Below are 16,696 nucleotides of genomic sequence, written 5' to 3'. Positions count from 1 at the left end.
ATGTACATAGCTCCCCTATTACATTTAATTTTTTTATTCAATGTACATTAAACTCTTTCATATTATATGTAGAACTTAAATGTGAAAAGTCAAAAACTACTGGTGTAAATATCTTGTTATAAAATATCAATTTTAATATATGTGCTGTATAAGTTTGTCCAGTTCTGTTTTTGATCCCTGTTTCTTTCACATTGATGAATCAAACAATTGCATTTGGTTAAGGGACAATAACGTGAAGGCAAAATACCATCAAAGTCATTGAAAATGTGTGTTCTTTGAAATTCCTCATCTGAATCTAGAGAGAAGAAGTCTGTTGTAAAGAGCCAATTATCTGTCTGCTTCCCATCTATGATTAGCTATTATTCACACGTCTCTGTGTGAGAGCGACGGGTGCAGAGAGGGGACAAGTGTAGAAAAACAGAGAGAAGGAGAAGGACACAGAACCTGTCAGTGTGCATGTGGTCGGTGTGTATTTCTGCATGTATGTCAGCCTGCCTGTGTGTTTGGGAGTGAGAGACGGTTGGAAAATGGAGGTGTTGGTGTTGACCTGTCACGGTGTTCTTTTAGCACAAATGAAGCTGTGCTGTGTGGTGCATTGTAGCTATTTCCCCTTTTGTTATCTCAGTGTAACACTGAATGATGTTCAATTGATTTTTCAAAAAATAGAACTAAAGGCTGTGCACAACTAGTATGATCACATCCATCATGAAACAAACAAGGTCTAATTGGTTCTATAAAGAAGCATGAGGTATCTTTGCTCTGTGAGGAAAATGTGACACAGTTAAAAAGTAACAGATGACAGCAACAGACTGGACAGCTACACTGTAAGCTGCAAGTTATTGTAGTGTCTCATCTTGTTGGTCTAAAGGTAAAACTGTAGGCCTGTAAGGGCAGAATGATTGTTTTATCAAAATCAATATAGTGTCTTATGTCTTAGCAGGGACTGTAGCTGCTCTTCAGAAGTAGGACCAGAGTCCTACAGAGTCCTGTTGCATTGAGAATCAAAAGAAAGAATTTTCCTTTTTGACTTTAAATTTCCATTAAGTGGTATTTATCAAATTTCAGTTTATTGTAACTTGTTTATTAAACTATTTTGGTAAGTCTCCTTAACAAGATCGTAATTGCGTAATCATAACCAATAGAAATGATGGGGGAAGGATAAAAGAAGATCCTTTAAAATCTGACATTTATTTTTCATTGATGGGCAGAATGTAACATAAAGAGTGTATTTTTAGACAAAGAGAACCATATGGATCCTTGATTTTATTTGTCATATTTTGCCACATTTGTTGCTTCAGACTTTCCCTTTTATGTCGCCAGGTTAATCTGACAACGCAAGTTATTCTTTTTATTCATTTTATTCGGATTGGTGATGTTTATTTTGTGATTCACATTTTTCCTGAGTTTCAACAATCACACCAGAAAAGCACTTACAATCATTTGAACTGCAATCATGATTTGATTAAGCCGAGCAGGAATCTCGTTACCAAGGCAACTCTTCCCATAATACTGACGTAAATGTGAGAAATCACATAGATTTTGAATGGATATAATGGCAAGTTTTTGCTTTCACATAGAAAAAGGAGACAATGAAGGCAATACATTTCTGTATGCCACAGTGTCTTTTTAGACGCTACCACTGGGGGAGTGCCAATACCAGAAATCTTAAAGTTCAACACATAGTAGCTTTAACTTGGGACTCCATTTGAGATGTTTGTTGCAAAATCTTGAAATACAATTCCTGGGAGAATTTAAAGGGTGAAATACTGAAGCTGTATGAGCCACTAGGAGCTTGCATCACCACTAGACGCTGATGCAACTTTGTCAAACCAGGCAATATAAGTGTGATGGACATGATGTTTTACTTATCTCAAGGACGTTTCAGTTGTCTGCAACGTGACGTTTCATAGTGTACTGAAATAAATATAAACCGAAGGCTCCATGGAGCTGAAGAGATACTTGCAGCAGGGTTACATTGTGTTAATTGCCGTACAAACAGTTTCACAGGTTTTTGTTTTCATCCCCACTGGATATTAGTGTGGGTAGGAACACTTTTAATAATATATGTCACAAAATGCAGATCAGTGAATGAGATAGTTTGTAGTCTCCTCAGTGGACGAGATCCTGCTAATTACAATAAGAGGCAAGACAATAAGCTCTGATTAATGTTTATCATAGGGGCTTCCAGCTAATGACAATTTTGTGTGTTACGCTTGGGAAATGAAGAAGGGATATCATTATCAGAGTCAAGCTTTAATCAAGAAAAGATGGATTTGTGTTTTCTTAAAAAAAGGTGAAGGGATATGCTTGATTCCTGGGCGTCGTTGCTTACATTTTTTTGGCCAAGTCTTCTATTATTCTCTTCATCTGGGGGAGGAAATAGAGAAGGAAAAATGGAGGGAGGAAAGGAGAGAAAGAAACTGCTTTGAATCCATAAGTAGCCATTTTGCCTCCCACATCCTGCATAATGTTAACAAATCCATGCAGGGACATGGTCTTGTTTGCAAAGTGCAAACGCCCACAGATGAATGTAACAGAATCAAGCTAAATCTGTCATTAAGAAAATACTGAAGATTATATTTGGGAGTGTTGGTGAGCGTGAATACACATTTAACACACATTACCTCTGGCCATGTGATGAGACCGATCAGCCTTCCCCTGTCTGCCACAAACAAGGTCTGGTGTCCAATAAGACTCAGGATACTGTGGGCCTGTGATGACGCAGAGGAAACTGGATTTGAAGTAACAGATTTTTTTAAATGTGCACATCATTTTTTTGGATATATGCTCATCCATTCCTTTGCGAGAGTTACATGAGAGGATTGATACCAATATTCAATTGATACCAATTCTCTGTAGGTTCATCACTATGAGCCCCTTTCATATTGTGACCTAATTTGATACATTGCTATTATGTTAATATCAATTATAGCCATTTTAACTACAGAGTTAGAGTCAGTATGGGTTTAGCTTAGCTTAGCATAGAACTGGAAAAACAGAAAAACATCTAACATGGCTATGTACAAATAAAAAGAATTTAATAATGATAATTTGCCATTTTAGTGTAGAAACTATTTTGTGACAAACAACAAATGTATAATTTTTTGTGCTGTTTCCCCATACTTCCAGTCTTTATGCTAAGCTAGGCTAATCACCTCCCAGTTCTACCCCTGTACTTAACACACACACACACGGTGTTGAACTGTTCCTTTAAATTCATCCAGACTTTTCCAAAGTCTGCCTACCTCCTGAACGGTGTTGTGAGGTGATAATAAGACTGAGTTTGGATAAATGCAGCAGACTTCATCCAGATGTTTCTCCAGAACCTGCACAGAATAGCACAAAATATACACGCACATTTGTATGCATTTTCTGTCAGATGCATACTTGTCATTTAGTAGCATTTAGTATTATTTGAGAAATTATAATTCAGTTGTTTCTGTTGCCTGACTGAACTACTTTCCTAATGTATCCTTTAGCTACAATCCCATAAATCAGTTTTTTAAAACCATTTTTAAAAGGCAGCTGTCCTGTCTGTACATCCTGCTCCCATCCTCTTTTTTGCAACTGTTTTACATTCAGTCAGTGTCGAACAGATTGTATAGACATGACCAGCCTTTAAAGCAGCATCAGACCATTCAGTCATCTACTTTCACACTACAGCTACCTGTCTGACTCCATCCAGCCTTTTTACCTCAGTCTTACAGTGACGCAGAAACATCAGCAGCTCTGATCGGAGGACAAACCCCAGTAAAACCTGCGAGTCTTTAACAGAAGAGAAGAGAGGAAATCAATTTTCTTTGCCACAGTTGGTGCTACAGTTTAGAGTGTGTGCAGCTCTCTAGTGGGTTGTGAGTCGTCTGATGCAAACACAAAATTTTATCCATGTGATTACGGCTGAAAAGCTCAGCTGGTCGATTGACTATTTTCTCACACTTGTCAGCTCCTTATCGAGGCACTTTCACACCGCTGAATTGCTACAGCTTTCAAAACGGTTACAATTTTTCATAATTTCTCCTATTATTTTCATCTTTTCTTCTCAGGGGCTCTATGCAGACATATCTATCCAGCATGCATATGACGTTTTCTTAAGGATCCTGCTGACTTTGTGCCAATATTCCACATCCTTAAATATACTATATATATTTTTGTGAGAAGATTAGACAAAATGTGACTCCTTAGCCAGAAGACTGGGGTAAAATACTATCAAACATCTTTGCGAACCATGTGAGTCCACCACAGGGATTTGTGTTTCAGTGCTGGTGTTGACAGCATGCTGGACCTCCACTGGCACAGCTGCTTTCTGAAGCTGCACGGATTTCTCTCCCAAAACCTGTCCGACTGGTGTGGAGAGAAGCCTGCAAAAGAGATGAATCATGTCACACCTGAAACAAAAGCAGCTGTGGTGAAGTGAAATGTTAAATATCAGCCTATTTATCTCGGTGATGTCAGAAATAATTCATATGGCTGGCTGACAGGTGAAATATTTGATCCAAAGACAATTTTCATTGAGGTTAATGCATTTTCAAAAACTATTCTCGGCTTCACAAAATGAAAATGGTTTGATTTTAAGGTGGTAACAAAAGATTATCTGACATGTCTAACATTGTTCCCAGGTACAAACAGAGGAAAATAAGAGTAGCACTGCAGTCCTCGGATTGCTACAGTCTGTTATAATGTACAGTGCACGCCAGAAGTTGCTGTGCCTGTTGTCAACACATTCATGGAGTAAAGCTTCAAACCAACATTTAAATGTTTTGTTTTTCCAATGGGACTCTGGAAAAGCATTTTCAAGTAGTTTAAGGTGTCTGGCAGACAATTAGATGAGTGAGTTTGTCAGAGGAATACTTGAAGCTGTCGACATGTAGCTGTTGGCAAAAACGACATAATTTCTATTTAAACATATCATTATGGGCTGAAATCCAGTATGGGTGATAGAGACATGGGAAAGAAATAAACCTCAGTAGGGCTGCTAACTGCTATCACCAAGGCAGTATGGAGAAATGTTTTCCTTGACATTTCACATCTTGATCATATTTTTTAGCAGACTACTGTCTCACAATTCTCTACATTTAGATCTGCAGCCACAACAGGAAGGAGTCAACGGTTTATTTATAGATTTAATCCCTGCTTTCAAAGAATATTTAGTCATACTGGTGAGGAAAAAGATTGATCACAGTTCAAAATGTCAAGGTCTCCCTTTGATACCATCAGTGACAGAGTTGTTACGGAGGTTATATTGAGAGATAGTGAGCAATGATTTAATTATAGGCTGTGGACTATACAAAAACCATCAATAAACAAAACTGTTGGATAAATGATGTGTAGATTAAATATTCTTACTTGCCCATTTACATTTCACATTTGCATGTGGTAATGGAAAGAATGATCCACACAAGTGAATCTTCCAACAGATGTACTGTCCAGAAGCTAATTTCACACAAAGCTTTTAATTAATTAGAGATGCTTTACTTGAACTGGTATCAGAAACTGTTCTCAATTTTTTCTGCAATAGTGACTTAGGTTTTCCTTCCTCAGAACACAAATTGAGAATAATGGCTCTGTGGGTGGGTGATGGGGTTCTTGATCAAAACCTGTGACTCAGGCATTACTTGGCGGGCTGCAGAAATTTGTTGCTGGTAAAAAAATCACAAAATCCATCCACAGCACCTGCAGGGTTGCTATAAGTGAGCATCAGGTACCACAAGACATCTCAGTTTGGAAGATTAAACAGTCGTTATTTTGCTTATTCTATTGTGAAATGAATGAATGAATTTCCAATACTTTTTTTCTACTGCTTTAATATTCTATGGAAACAATGAATATGTGAATATATGAATTTAATTTTTTATTTATTTTGGATTGCTATTTTTAGTTTGCAGAGTCACTGTTTGTTCCTTCTTCAGATAGTGTATACTAAAGTAATATCAACCAACTGCTTGCACATAGCCCACTACTATAGCTTCAGAATATCACCGCAGGTATCACCAGCATTAGTTACTTACCAGAGAAAAATGGAAAATGTTTATATCTGTGATCTCAATAAGACCCGGCCGTTGGTGGTTTTTTTGTTTTACCACTTTTACTGTACTCGGGGCAGGCCTTCATCAAGAGAAGGCAGGTGTGTTGGGGAGCCTCGTGCTGTTGACGAGCGCATGCATAGGAACGACGGGCGGGTGCCCAGAGGCGAGCCAGCGGCGTTGGCCAGCAGAGTGGCGGAGAGATGGGTACAGCATGGCTGAACTGGCCAGTTAACTCTAGAGCCAGGAGAGCTGGGGACAAGGTATGTGTCACAGCCCCGGAGAAGGCTGCTGCACCTACAAGGCAGAAACCATTTTAAGGTACGGTACTAATAAAATTGTAAACTATAGTTAGTACTTATTTTGGTTTGTATCAGTTTATCAGTATTTTACCAAACATGATATACATATATAGTACAAGTCAGTCAGATATGATGCTTTTAGATCTGTAACATCATTGTACTGTACTTGTAGTGTTTCTGGACGTGAAGGAAAGGATGAAGTAAAGGGACCATTGCCGTCGATGGTAAGCAATTAATAAACACCTTGTAAAACAGTTGCAGTTTGGTTAGGTTTAGGCATCTATAGTAAGATTTAGGAAAAGATTCATGGGTTTGGGTTAACATAAGTACGCTAGTTATTTCAGTTAAGTTACCATTAATAGTTGGTAATACCAGAATGTGTATTTTCAGAAACAACATTGGGAGCAACGCGCAATAGTTTTCAAAATAATGGAAGTACAAATAGGGCTTTATTTCCAATGGAAAATTTTGGGAATGATTTTGGAATAGAGGACTGTCAGAACAATGGTATGGCACTGGTTTCTGGTGGGATACTTTAAACACAAGTTGAATCTAATGCAGAATTTTAGTAGATCCAACACATATTTATATTCAGAATTTCATTAAACACTATACCCACTGAATATTTCTGGAATAAGTTTACAAAATATAGGAAGTGGCTTACACGGTACATGAAAGAAGGATATACAAACTGCAAATATATAGGCAAGACATGTCATCAAGACATCACTATATCAACACCAAAGAGCTGTTGATCAGTTTTTTTTACCAGCAAGTGCGTAGCCCCCAGGATTTATAGAACCCCACTGCTGGCCTGAAGTCAGTCCAGTGGCAGATACATAAGCTACTCCTTCTCCAAGCAAACGGCCCAAAGCTGCCCCTACAAACAGAAATGTATATCTCAGTTTAGTAATTTATCATTTTAACATTCTGGTGCATGGATGCAGCATGACAAATTCCTCATATTTTTTTTTAACTTTGTGCTATTCAGGTATTCTGCAAAACAAACTCGTCCAAGTCCTTTGTCTTCACTCACCATAGACAAACACTGGCATGAAGTATCCAGCTGGCAGAGGCAGAGTGCAGGCGAGGACCAACATCCACATCTGCAAACCAACAACAGACACATAGGCTGTAAGATCTCTCCTTGGCATCTGAATAGCCACAAAAGCTCTGCTAGCACATGCAGCACAGCAGATGGTTCACTGTCAGTCTGTGTGCTAGGAAGTGTTTGCAGTGCCCTGAAATCAGTTTTGCACAAATAAATATTGAATCATGCCCATTTACATGTGAGATTTGCATGTGGTAATGGGAGAAAAAACTGCTGTAGCAAGTGGATCTTATGAGTGGGTCCTAAATAAATGAGTACATTTCTCACAGAGCGTCATGCATTAGAGGTGCTTTGTGAGATGAGAGGTGAGATGGTGGAGTGCTTCAAATACCTTGGACTCACTCTAGAGAATAAACCCTAAAGCTTTGAACAACACACAACAGACATTCACAAACGCTGCCAACAAAGACTTTCTGCCATCTGCAAACTCAAAGCTCTTTCTGTTACCCCCCACCCCACCTTCTGCTGCTGCTTTATAAAAGTATTGTACAACCTATTCTCCTCTACTGTTCCACCTGTTTCTTTAACATGTTAACTGCCTCCAATAGAAACAAACTCATATGCATCACAAACAGCGCCTCCAAAATTATTGGTCTCCCTAGCCCCAACCTCTCAGAGCTCAACAGCAACGCCGTGACACGCAGCGCACACATTATAGCACACAACCCCCGGCCCCCCCTCAATCAATTTTTCACACTGCTCCCATCCGGCCACAGATACAGATCACTAGCCTGCAAACTTGGCTATGGCAGAAGTTTCGTCTCTTCCGCCAAGCATTACTCGACAAAACTCCCCGGTAGCCGTTATGTGTAATTACCTGTGTTGTGTTTAGATGTCTGTGCTGTGTTTAAATGTCTACCCTGTGGTAATGTTGTGTGAATTCGTGTATGTACAGACTGTGGCAACAAATTTCCTGAAAAGGACAATAATAAGAATGTATCCTATCTTTACTTTGACTGGTATAAGAAACTGTTCTCAATGCAGTATGTCCACATATGCTGCTGATATTTTCTGCAACTGTGAGAAAGGTTTTTATTTCTGTTTGTAGAACAAATGAGAATAACACATCTGGATCAATACCAGTCATTACCTGGCTGGCTGCTGAGATTTCTGCTTGTTAAAAATTCCTCTGTCCACCTGCAGCGTTGCTATAAGTGAGCATTAGGTATCACAAGACATTTCAGCCGAAAAGGTTAAACAGTCTTTTGCTCGCTTACTCTACTAGAAAAATGACAATTACTGTATGTCAATTATGGGCCACTGTGACCCGAGTGGACAAGTGGAGGTAGACAGAGAAAAAAAGACTCCTTATTAACTAATTGCCCTTTCCATTGTGTGTACCTTCATGAGCAGAAAGACAGTCAAAGAAAGGTGGACAGGACTCCCTGGTGAGATCCACTCCAACAAAGGCTGAACAGTGGCATTGTGGGAGTAAGAGCTCCACTGCCTGCTATCCAGTAAGGAGGTGAGGAGCTGCTTCATGGTGTGCTGTGAAAGAGATTACTGCCATTCAGATTACTGTCTGAACATGAGAACAAATTTAATTAAATGAAGGGTGAACATTAAAGTTGATTGAAGGCTGGCATTATTCTATATGTTTCTTTTTGTCAACAAATCACATGAAATGAGAGAAAATCTATTAGTCAGTCTCTCATTCTTTCCAATTTCCCTCCCCTGTCTGTGACACTCAGCCCCATTCATTCCTACTGAAGATTTAAATATTAAATAATGGGCCACACTGATTAGCACAAAGTGTGGCCGAGGCTGTTGCAACAGTTGCTGGGATATATCAGTCTGATCCACAGTGTTGGAACAACCAACCCGAAAGACTGACATAGCCATCCATAGAGCCACTCCACTATTTTTAGTCTTGTCCCTAACCTCTGAAGCGGTACTCACACCTCTAATTTTTTTAAAGATTCAAATAGTTCACCCAGTTCAACAGTGATGTGTTTTTAAAAGATTTTGGATTAAAATGGAGGAATATGGCTCAGAAGAATACGTTTTGATCTTGGTCTTTTCATGGGATTGGTTATCTTTAAGGAAAAATATAGAATATCTCCAGAAGGGCTGTACTGAATAGTTTGAAGCTTCAAAGCTCTCGCTCTCTCTGTCTCTCTGCATGGGGGCAACTTTGAATCGTGTGTTTACAAACAACGCCTGACATTTACTAATTTAATCCGATTAATGACTTTATTCAAATTGAGGATTGTGTTCAACAATTTTTTTTAGGGTGATGACAGAATATGACGACAGACATTCAAAGCGTCATTTGCAAACCTCAACAGAAGCTTTAAATGTGAAAAAATGTAATTCAGTATAACCCTAGTCTACAGCCTTATCATTTAAAGGCACATCTCTGTGATCTGTGTACCAAGATCAAATCATTACATTACACAGCAACTGAAACACAACACACACTTTTGATCTTGCTGTTAAAGGTTAATGTATAAGTAAAATATTTTTAATGGTGATCCGTTGAGAAAAATGTCCTAGATATAGTATGGCTCTAACTAATCGATTATGTATGTACATCCAGAAATTTTAGAAACTGAATTTTGTTCATTCCCACCTTAGAAGCCATATATTGACCAACAGAGTGGGGAAATGTCAGAGATGCCAGGAAGAAGACCACCATGCCTGAATATAGGGCCTTCCTGTGGAGAAGTATTCACATACACAGACACCACTGTTATAATTATATAATGACCTCATTTAGGCCTTTCAATGTGTTTTAATCATGGCAGTTTATAATTACATGTTGTTTTTTTACACTACTTAGATCTGCACCTACTTCTAACTGTGAAATAAGAAATATTTTTAGGTGTATAGATAAGATCACTAGGAATTTTTTAACCATTTAAATGTGGCTTAAAAGGCCCTGCATAGTACTTTATCAAATTTTGTGCTATACATAGTACCCATCTAGCTGTGTACAGTATGTAGTTGCATAACACTCTGGTAAAATGGATTATCACACCATGTTTTGGGACATTGGCCCATCAAATCTGCTTGAATTGATACTCCACCCAAAATCTACAGTATCTGTCAGAGTCTTACACAGCAGATGACTCAGCACTGCATCACAATCTGGCTTCACAAAGTTTAAAGAGCTCTCACTCTGTCGTCAGCATCTTGTTAAACATCGGGTTTGTTTTGGTGAATTGCAGGATCCACCGATGGCAGAAGAGATAGCAGCAGCTCACAGCTCCACACAGCAGCCTGTCTCCAGACAGAAACACAACTCAGACAAGAGAGACTAGAGGCTTATTTTAACCCAGGCAGCAATAATCGGAAGTCATTAGACCTGCTAAAGTGACGCTGGTGGTGAGGAGGAGGAGGCCAGGAAATGATTGTTAAGAGAAAAAAACTCAGAATGCTAATTAGAATAGAAGGGAAACACAGGAGAAGAATAATTGTGACTGATATGAGTATGAATACCAAATGTTTGTATTTGTAAGACACAGACAAAATACAGGACTTGTTGCAGATGTTGTCATAAATAAACTTACCCCAGGAAAGCAAACAGCAAAATCTCCAGTGGATAGAAAGGTAAAGCTGTGGGGAAATTAGTTTTGAACAATGCCCGAAGAGTCTCTGTGGACACAAAACAAATTAGAGTCATCACTCCAATTTCTATCACAGCCTTTCAAAATCTAATCTTCCTTCACTTTATTGAATTGAGTTTTTATTGAAATTTACAGGCTGTCAGCTTACATTTTTCTACTAATTTTACCAATGCTGCTCTCCCCAGTCATTGTCATGACAGGTAGTTAGATAGCTGTCAACATCATTTTACAAGCTAAAATGACCTAACATTTACTTTAATTTAAAAGTCTACCCTGAAGTGTGACATTTTCACGGGAGAAAAATGCTACTATTAATTATTGGCAAACATAAATATAAAGAATAAACTATAACATTAGACCTTTTACAAATTGATGGGTACTCTGTTGATTTCAGCACATACACTTTATGGCCAAAAGTATGTGGACACCTGAACATTACAGTCATGTGTAGTGGTTGAATATTTCATTCCAAAACCAAGACATTGATATGCTGTTATAATAGCTCAATGTTCTGGGAGGGCTTTCAATCAGATTTTGCAACCTGGTTACAATATAATTATAAACTGTAGCATTAATATTTCCCTTAAAAAAGGTTCCCTGCTCCAACCATGACTGAAAGTGAACAAAAGTATGTGGACAGGGGTGTCATACATGGCCATATAGTGTAGATGGCATGTAAATCCACACTTCCTCAATAAAATCTTAGATCTTCTTTCATGTTGTTGGGTTTGTGGCCCATTTTCCTCAGGTAAAGGTATCAGAGACTCTAAAGTGAATCTTCTCTTTGTTGACCATGAGGGGGCAAATGCTGATTTGGGCCTTATTACCTCCATCTCCACTCCACACTGAGAACAGCCGGAAGGTCAACGCCCCACAGATGGCTGAGAAGAAACATGGGCAGTAATGCCTCAGGGCAAAGTGAGAAGACATCACCTCCACGCTGAACAACACACCTACAGGAGCAGAGGAGGGGGCAGGGGGAACAGCAGAAAAACATGGAGATGAGTGTAAGGTTGTCACAAAACAGCAGTAGATATTCTAGATATATGAGATACAATTGTAAAAGAATTTTATTTATATTATTTTTTTAAATATTTGTTTGCCTGCATGTGTGAAATAATGTGCATTTATTTCAAGTATTAATAGACAGTTTCATATTTCACAATGTGAGTGTATGGGGTTTGAACCTAGGGTGCTGAACCCTCAACAGGGTTTCAAAAATGAAATAAACAGTGAGGTGAGAGGATCAAAATATTAGGCGGAGAGGTGATCAAAGGAGGAATAGCTGAGACAACAGGATGAACATAAACATGATGGAGGAGCAGAGGAGTGAGGGAAGATAAAAGGGAAGAGCAACTATGTGAAGCTACAGAAATCAAAGGTGGAAATGCATTAGCCAGACAAAAGTAAGAAGGACAGATATAATGCAAGCAGATAAATAGAAATCGTGGATTCCTAATGCTGAACCGTTATTTGCTCCCTCACCGCTGATGGGAGCTCCGAAGCAGCTGGCTACCCCAACTGCAGAGGCCACAACCAGTATTTCTCCAGCAGCTTTTTCCTAAAGGAGAAATATGCTGTCATGTCTCTTTTCAGACGTTTATATCCTACGAAAAGTAACAGTAATGTATGAAATCTTTGGTTTTTCTTAAAGCTGCAGAGTTTCTTTGGCCACTTGGGCTATATTATCATATTATCTGACCTGACATTATAAAGGGTGAATGTTTTATTTGCCTATTTACACATCCAGCAAACATGGAGCAACATTAGCATTTTAAAAAAAGGAATCTCTACAGTGTTTTCTCTCAGTCTCTGACTGATTGAAACACTGCAAAGTGCTTTGGATGTGCATACCTTTCTCATACAAAATAATCTTGACTCAGCGCATTCTTACTGACTTTTCAACTGCATGTTCATTAGCAGACGGAGACTACTGTTGAACATGCAGTTAGTTAGCACTGTTTGGTGCTGAGCAGGGAGTGTACAGTGGGTATATCAGAGCTTTGATTGCTGAAAACAGCTGTTGGCTACAGCTGGAAACTAGGTTGAAGAGGTTTACAGGCCGTAAAACCAAAACATTGAGTTCAAAGAGGCAAAAAAATGTGCTGAAGGGAACTACAGAGTCTGATAATAATTCTCTGCGGGTTTGTCACTACAAACTGATCCATTGTTTATATAAAAAATATGCATTAGAACAGCTTTAGGATATACTTTGTACCTGTAGGTGAAAGGTTTTAAATAATTGTACAACTATTTATGTGGGTAAAGTGGATAAACTCTTCAGTACATTTGAATGACTTTACTGTGGTTTTACCTTCTTTTTGGCTTGTATAAGTGTGCAGAGATTGCTCAGGTAGACTCCAACCATGGTGGAAAGATGCACAAAAGGACCCTTTGGCAAATATAGAAAAATGTTTTCATAACAAAGCAGACAACATACATTTTAAGACTCGCTGCATATTTTGAATAACAAACAGGTATACTGAGATGTCTCTCACCACTTTCCCCAGGAAAACAGTGCTGCCGGCTGCCAGTGTACAGATAAGGCCCAGGAACTTGGTAAACATATTAGTGAGAGATAAGTAATGAGGCATTTCAATACCAGCCAGCATGGTTCTCACCTCTGGTATCCCCGAGCCTGAGGAGAAATTAAGCAACAGGACAAGAATTTTGAAAGAACCAGAGGTACTAAAGTATTTAAGAATACAAAAACAGAATACACAGGAATGATTTCAGAATAAATAAATAGAGGGTAACCGTATGGCAAGGACTGTGGGATTTCAAGGACAATCAGCACACAACAAACAAGCTGAAAATGAAGCATAACGTAGTTTGTGATTGATAAAGTACACGGTTTCAAGTTTGAGGCTGCTTCTTTGGGGAACTTGGTCACATACATCAAACACATTTCCTTTTTAGGGTCCATCTAATCTTTTTGATAGCAATGTCATCAGGAGGGGCAGAGGCCATAAACATTAACATGAAGCTGATTGGGGCAGGGGGGCAATTTACTGTGGCAGAAAGGGTGAGGGAGTTTATTTGAAGGTGGAGCTATGCTCTCTTCATTCATGTCATATCACACCCAGCCCCCTCCTGCACCGCCTTCAGCACCTGCATACACTCCTTATAGTACACAGATAAAATCATAGTTGACTTTTCATGCAATAATGTCTCCTTTTATCACTCACTGAATATGAAAGATAATATCACACTTGACTTTTTCTTAATGCCATTTACTTCAAATAAGAAAGAAAGATGTTAAGAAAAGATACCGAGGAAAATCAAGACACACACAAGTACAGAACTTCTTTCATGTTTATCTCATCAACACTGTATCCTGTAATGTAGTGGTTCTCAACCATGGGTCCGAAAGCCCCCAGGGATCTGTGAGTTAGTTAGTTAACAAACTTTTTGTTTTAGTTTAAACCATTACAGTAAAAAACTAAAACTGAAAATGTTTATTGGCATACTATGTTACTGTTGTTGGACAGACCTGTGGAGAAGGGACAGATGTTGTGGGAGAAAGATGATGCGACAGCACAGAGGCATGCTGGGTAAAGAGTCCAGCAGAAGAACTGTAGCAGACTGTTGCCCTCCAGCTTCACATAAAGCCACTGGTGAGCTACAAGTGGAGTGAGAGAGAAACATTAATAATCTGTGCCCTTTGCTCCCTCAGACTGTGTCCTGTAAATCAGTGTGTGTGTGTGTCTGTACCTGTCAGCAGCTTTGTTACAGTTAGGTCCATGAGGAAGCTGAGGATGGCAGTCAAAATGCCTAGAGCCATATAGCCATACCACTCGATCCCACACACGGTCCCCAAACAACTGATTAGCTTCATCAGCCACTCTGTGGACACAAACATGGGTTAGCCTTCCTAAAGTTCAGTTTGTGAGGCCAGACAATGGTACCAAAGCCTCAGAGGGCTCTTAAAAGGTTAAAGTTCCCCTCGAGACATGTATTCAGACATACACACAAATACTCTGCTTGAAACAATAATGTGGATTTGTTTTTTCCTTCCACCTCATTAAAAATGTAAAAATATGTAAATTGTTTATTGTTCTAAAGTTGTCCTGCTGGACACAACGCGTCTCCTACTTCACTGCAAAGTCTATTCTATGTGTACTGTATGTGTACGTGTACTGGTGGCTTGAGATTTCTACATCACACTTGTATAAGAAGCATACTGGACCACGGTTAACTGTGATGTCATAAATCATGCTTGTAGGCTGCCCCTTAAAATCTGATTCTCAGTGAGCACAGAGAAACTTTCCCCTTCAGCACATGAATGTGAAAACATCCTTCCTCCAACTGTAGGAAGAAGGAAAAAAACACTTTTTTTGAGTGGAGAGGGATGTTAAGGTTATTCTAAGCCTCAGTTTTCATGGGATGAGGCTATAAGACTCTCTATTTAGAATGCGGTCTGATGCAAATCGTAATTGAATAGAAGAAAAACAATACAGACAAAATGTAATACAATAAAGCATCCTCTACCTGTAACTATAGTATTAGGGATGTCCGATAATATCGGCCCTCTGATATTATCGGCCGATATTCACTAAAAAAAATGTAATATCGGGGAATTATCGGGTATCGGGTTTTTGATAACCGGATGTTTTGTTCTGGTTGAGGCTTCAGCATTTTCCGAGCCTGCATGAACGCAGCACCGTGGGACGTTTACCGGCGCGCTTAGATGACGGTTATAACAACAACAACAACTACACGCGTAGACTGGTTGGTTGCTAACTGTGGGCTAATAACCTTTTTTTTTTGTTAGCTTAGGTATGACTTTCGTTCTGTTTTTTATGAACTAAAGATTGGTGTAGATGCCAGACTTGCGGAGCGGGAATTCATTTCCTTAAAAGACTTTTCGTTGGTTCACCTTGCGGCAAACACTTTAAAGCTGAATGATTTTTTATATTAACAGCAAATAAGTGCAAATGCACCTTAAATATTTTACCCTGCTATGAGGCTGTTTCTTTAACCAAACTTAACAATTGGCTTAGAATTTACATTTAGCACTCCTTGCCAGGTTTGCATAATACACATTAAAACACATCACCAGAGCTAGCGATTAACGTTAGCGATTAGCGGTTAGCGTCTTTTCAGTATTAATACAGATGAAAGTTGAAGTTGTTTCTCTTATTTTTGGCCACCAGGACAGTGGTTTTACATTTGGAAAGCCATGCTTGCATTTATGTATGATCAGTGAGGCCATCACAATAAAGATGAGGCGATAATGTGTTTTAATTCCACAACTTAGGGAGATATGTTGGTTGGACAATATCGGAATTATCGCATGAAAAAGCCAATATGGCGAGCATTCCCTATATAGTATACATATATATATAAACACATATGAAATGGAAATTGCAGCATTTGTGCAGGGTATGCAACAGATCATAGTTATGTTTGCATTAATGGGTGATGACTATATGAATATTAACAAAATAGGAAAAAGCTTTAAATATCATTAAAGTCTCCTAGCATATTGATTGTGTTGTCCTTGAACTCACCAGTAATCTATGACTTCTCAAAATAGCTACTCTCTGATGTATTGATCAGCATTGATCACATTCTAATGATTTTCTCCTTCAGACCTTTGACAATGGCACGGGTCCGTCGGCATGGTTTCCATGGTTCAGTGAGAAGCAGACTCTTATTATGGGATGTCTCAGATTGATTTTCTCGCTCCGA

General features: G+C 38.9%; 1 protein-coding gene across 1 annotated transcript in view; it reads right to left on the bottom strand.

Moving 5' to 3' along the window:
* Window positions 1-1,107: 1,107 nt before the first annotated feature.
* The window catches only part of clcnk (chloride channel K), a 15,656-nt gene continuing 67 nt past the window's right edge, over window positions 1,108-16,696 (bottom strand). Inside the window, 20 exon segments of the mRNA XM_035657525.1 lie at window positions 1,108-2,367; window positions 2,625-2,711; window positions 3,246-3,326; window positions 3,695-3,765; window positions 4,225-4,358; window positions 6,087-6,225; window positions 6,228-6,317; window positions 7,092-7,202; window positions 7,359-7,428; window positions 8,775-8,921; window positions 10,006-10,090; window positions 10,554-10,655; window positions 10,946-11,030; window positions 11,830-11,955; window positions 12,488-12,563; window positions 13,317-13,394; window positions 13,501-13,640; window positions 14,496-14,624; window positions 14,717-14,848; window positions 16,600-16,690. Of these exon segments, the coding sequence (XP_035513418.1) occupies window positions 2,329-2,367; window positions 2,625-2,711; window positions 3,246-3,326; window positions 3,695-3,765; window positions 4,225-4,358; window positions 6,087-6,225; window positions 6,228-6,317; window positions 7,092-7,202; window positions 7,359-7,428; window positions 8,775-8,921; window positions 10,006-10,090; window positions 10,554-10,655; window positions 10,946-11,030; window positions 11,830-11,955; window positions 12,488-12,563; window positions 13,317-13,394; window positions 13,501-13,640; window positions 14,496-14,624; window positions 14,717-14,848; window positions 16,600-16,690 (2,013 nt within the window). The 3' untranslated portion in view covers window positions 1,108-2,328.

This window comes from Morone saxatilis, unplaced genomic scaffold (assembly GCF_004916995.1).
Source record: "Morone saxatilis isolate NCDOM2014 unplaced genomic scaffold, NCSU_SB_2.0 Contig15, whole genome shotgun sequence".
In the NCBI taxonomy this organism is placed as follows: domain Eukaryota; kingdom Metazoa; phylum Chordata; class Actinopteri; family Moronidae; genus Morone; species Morone saxatilis.
This window is presented reverse-complemented; position numbering and strand designations above follow the sequence as displayed.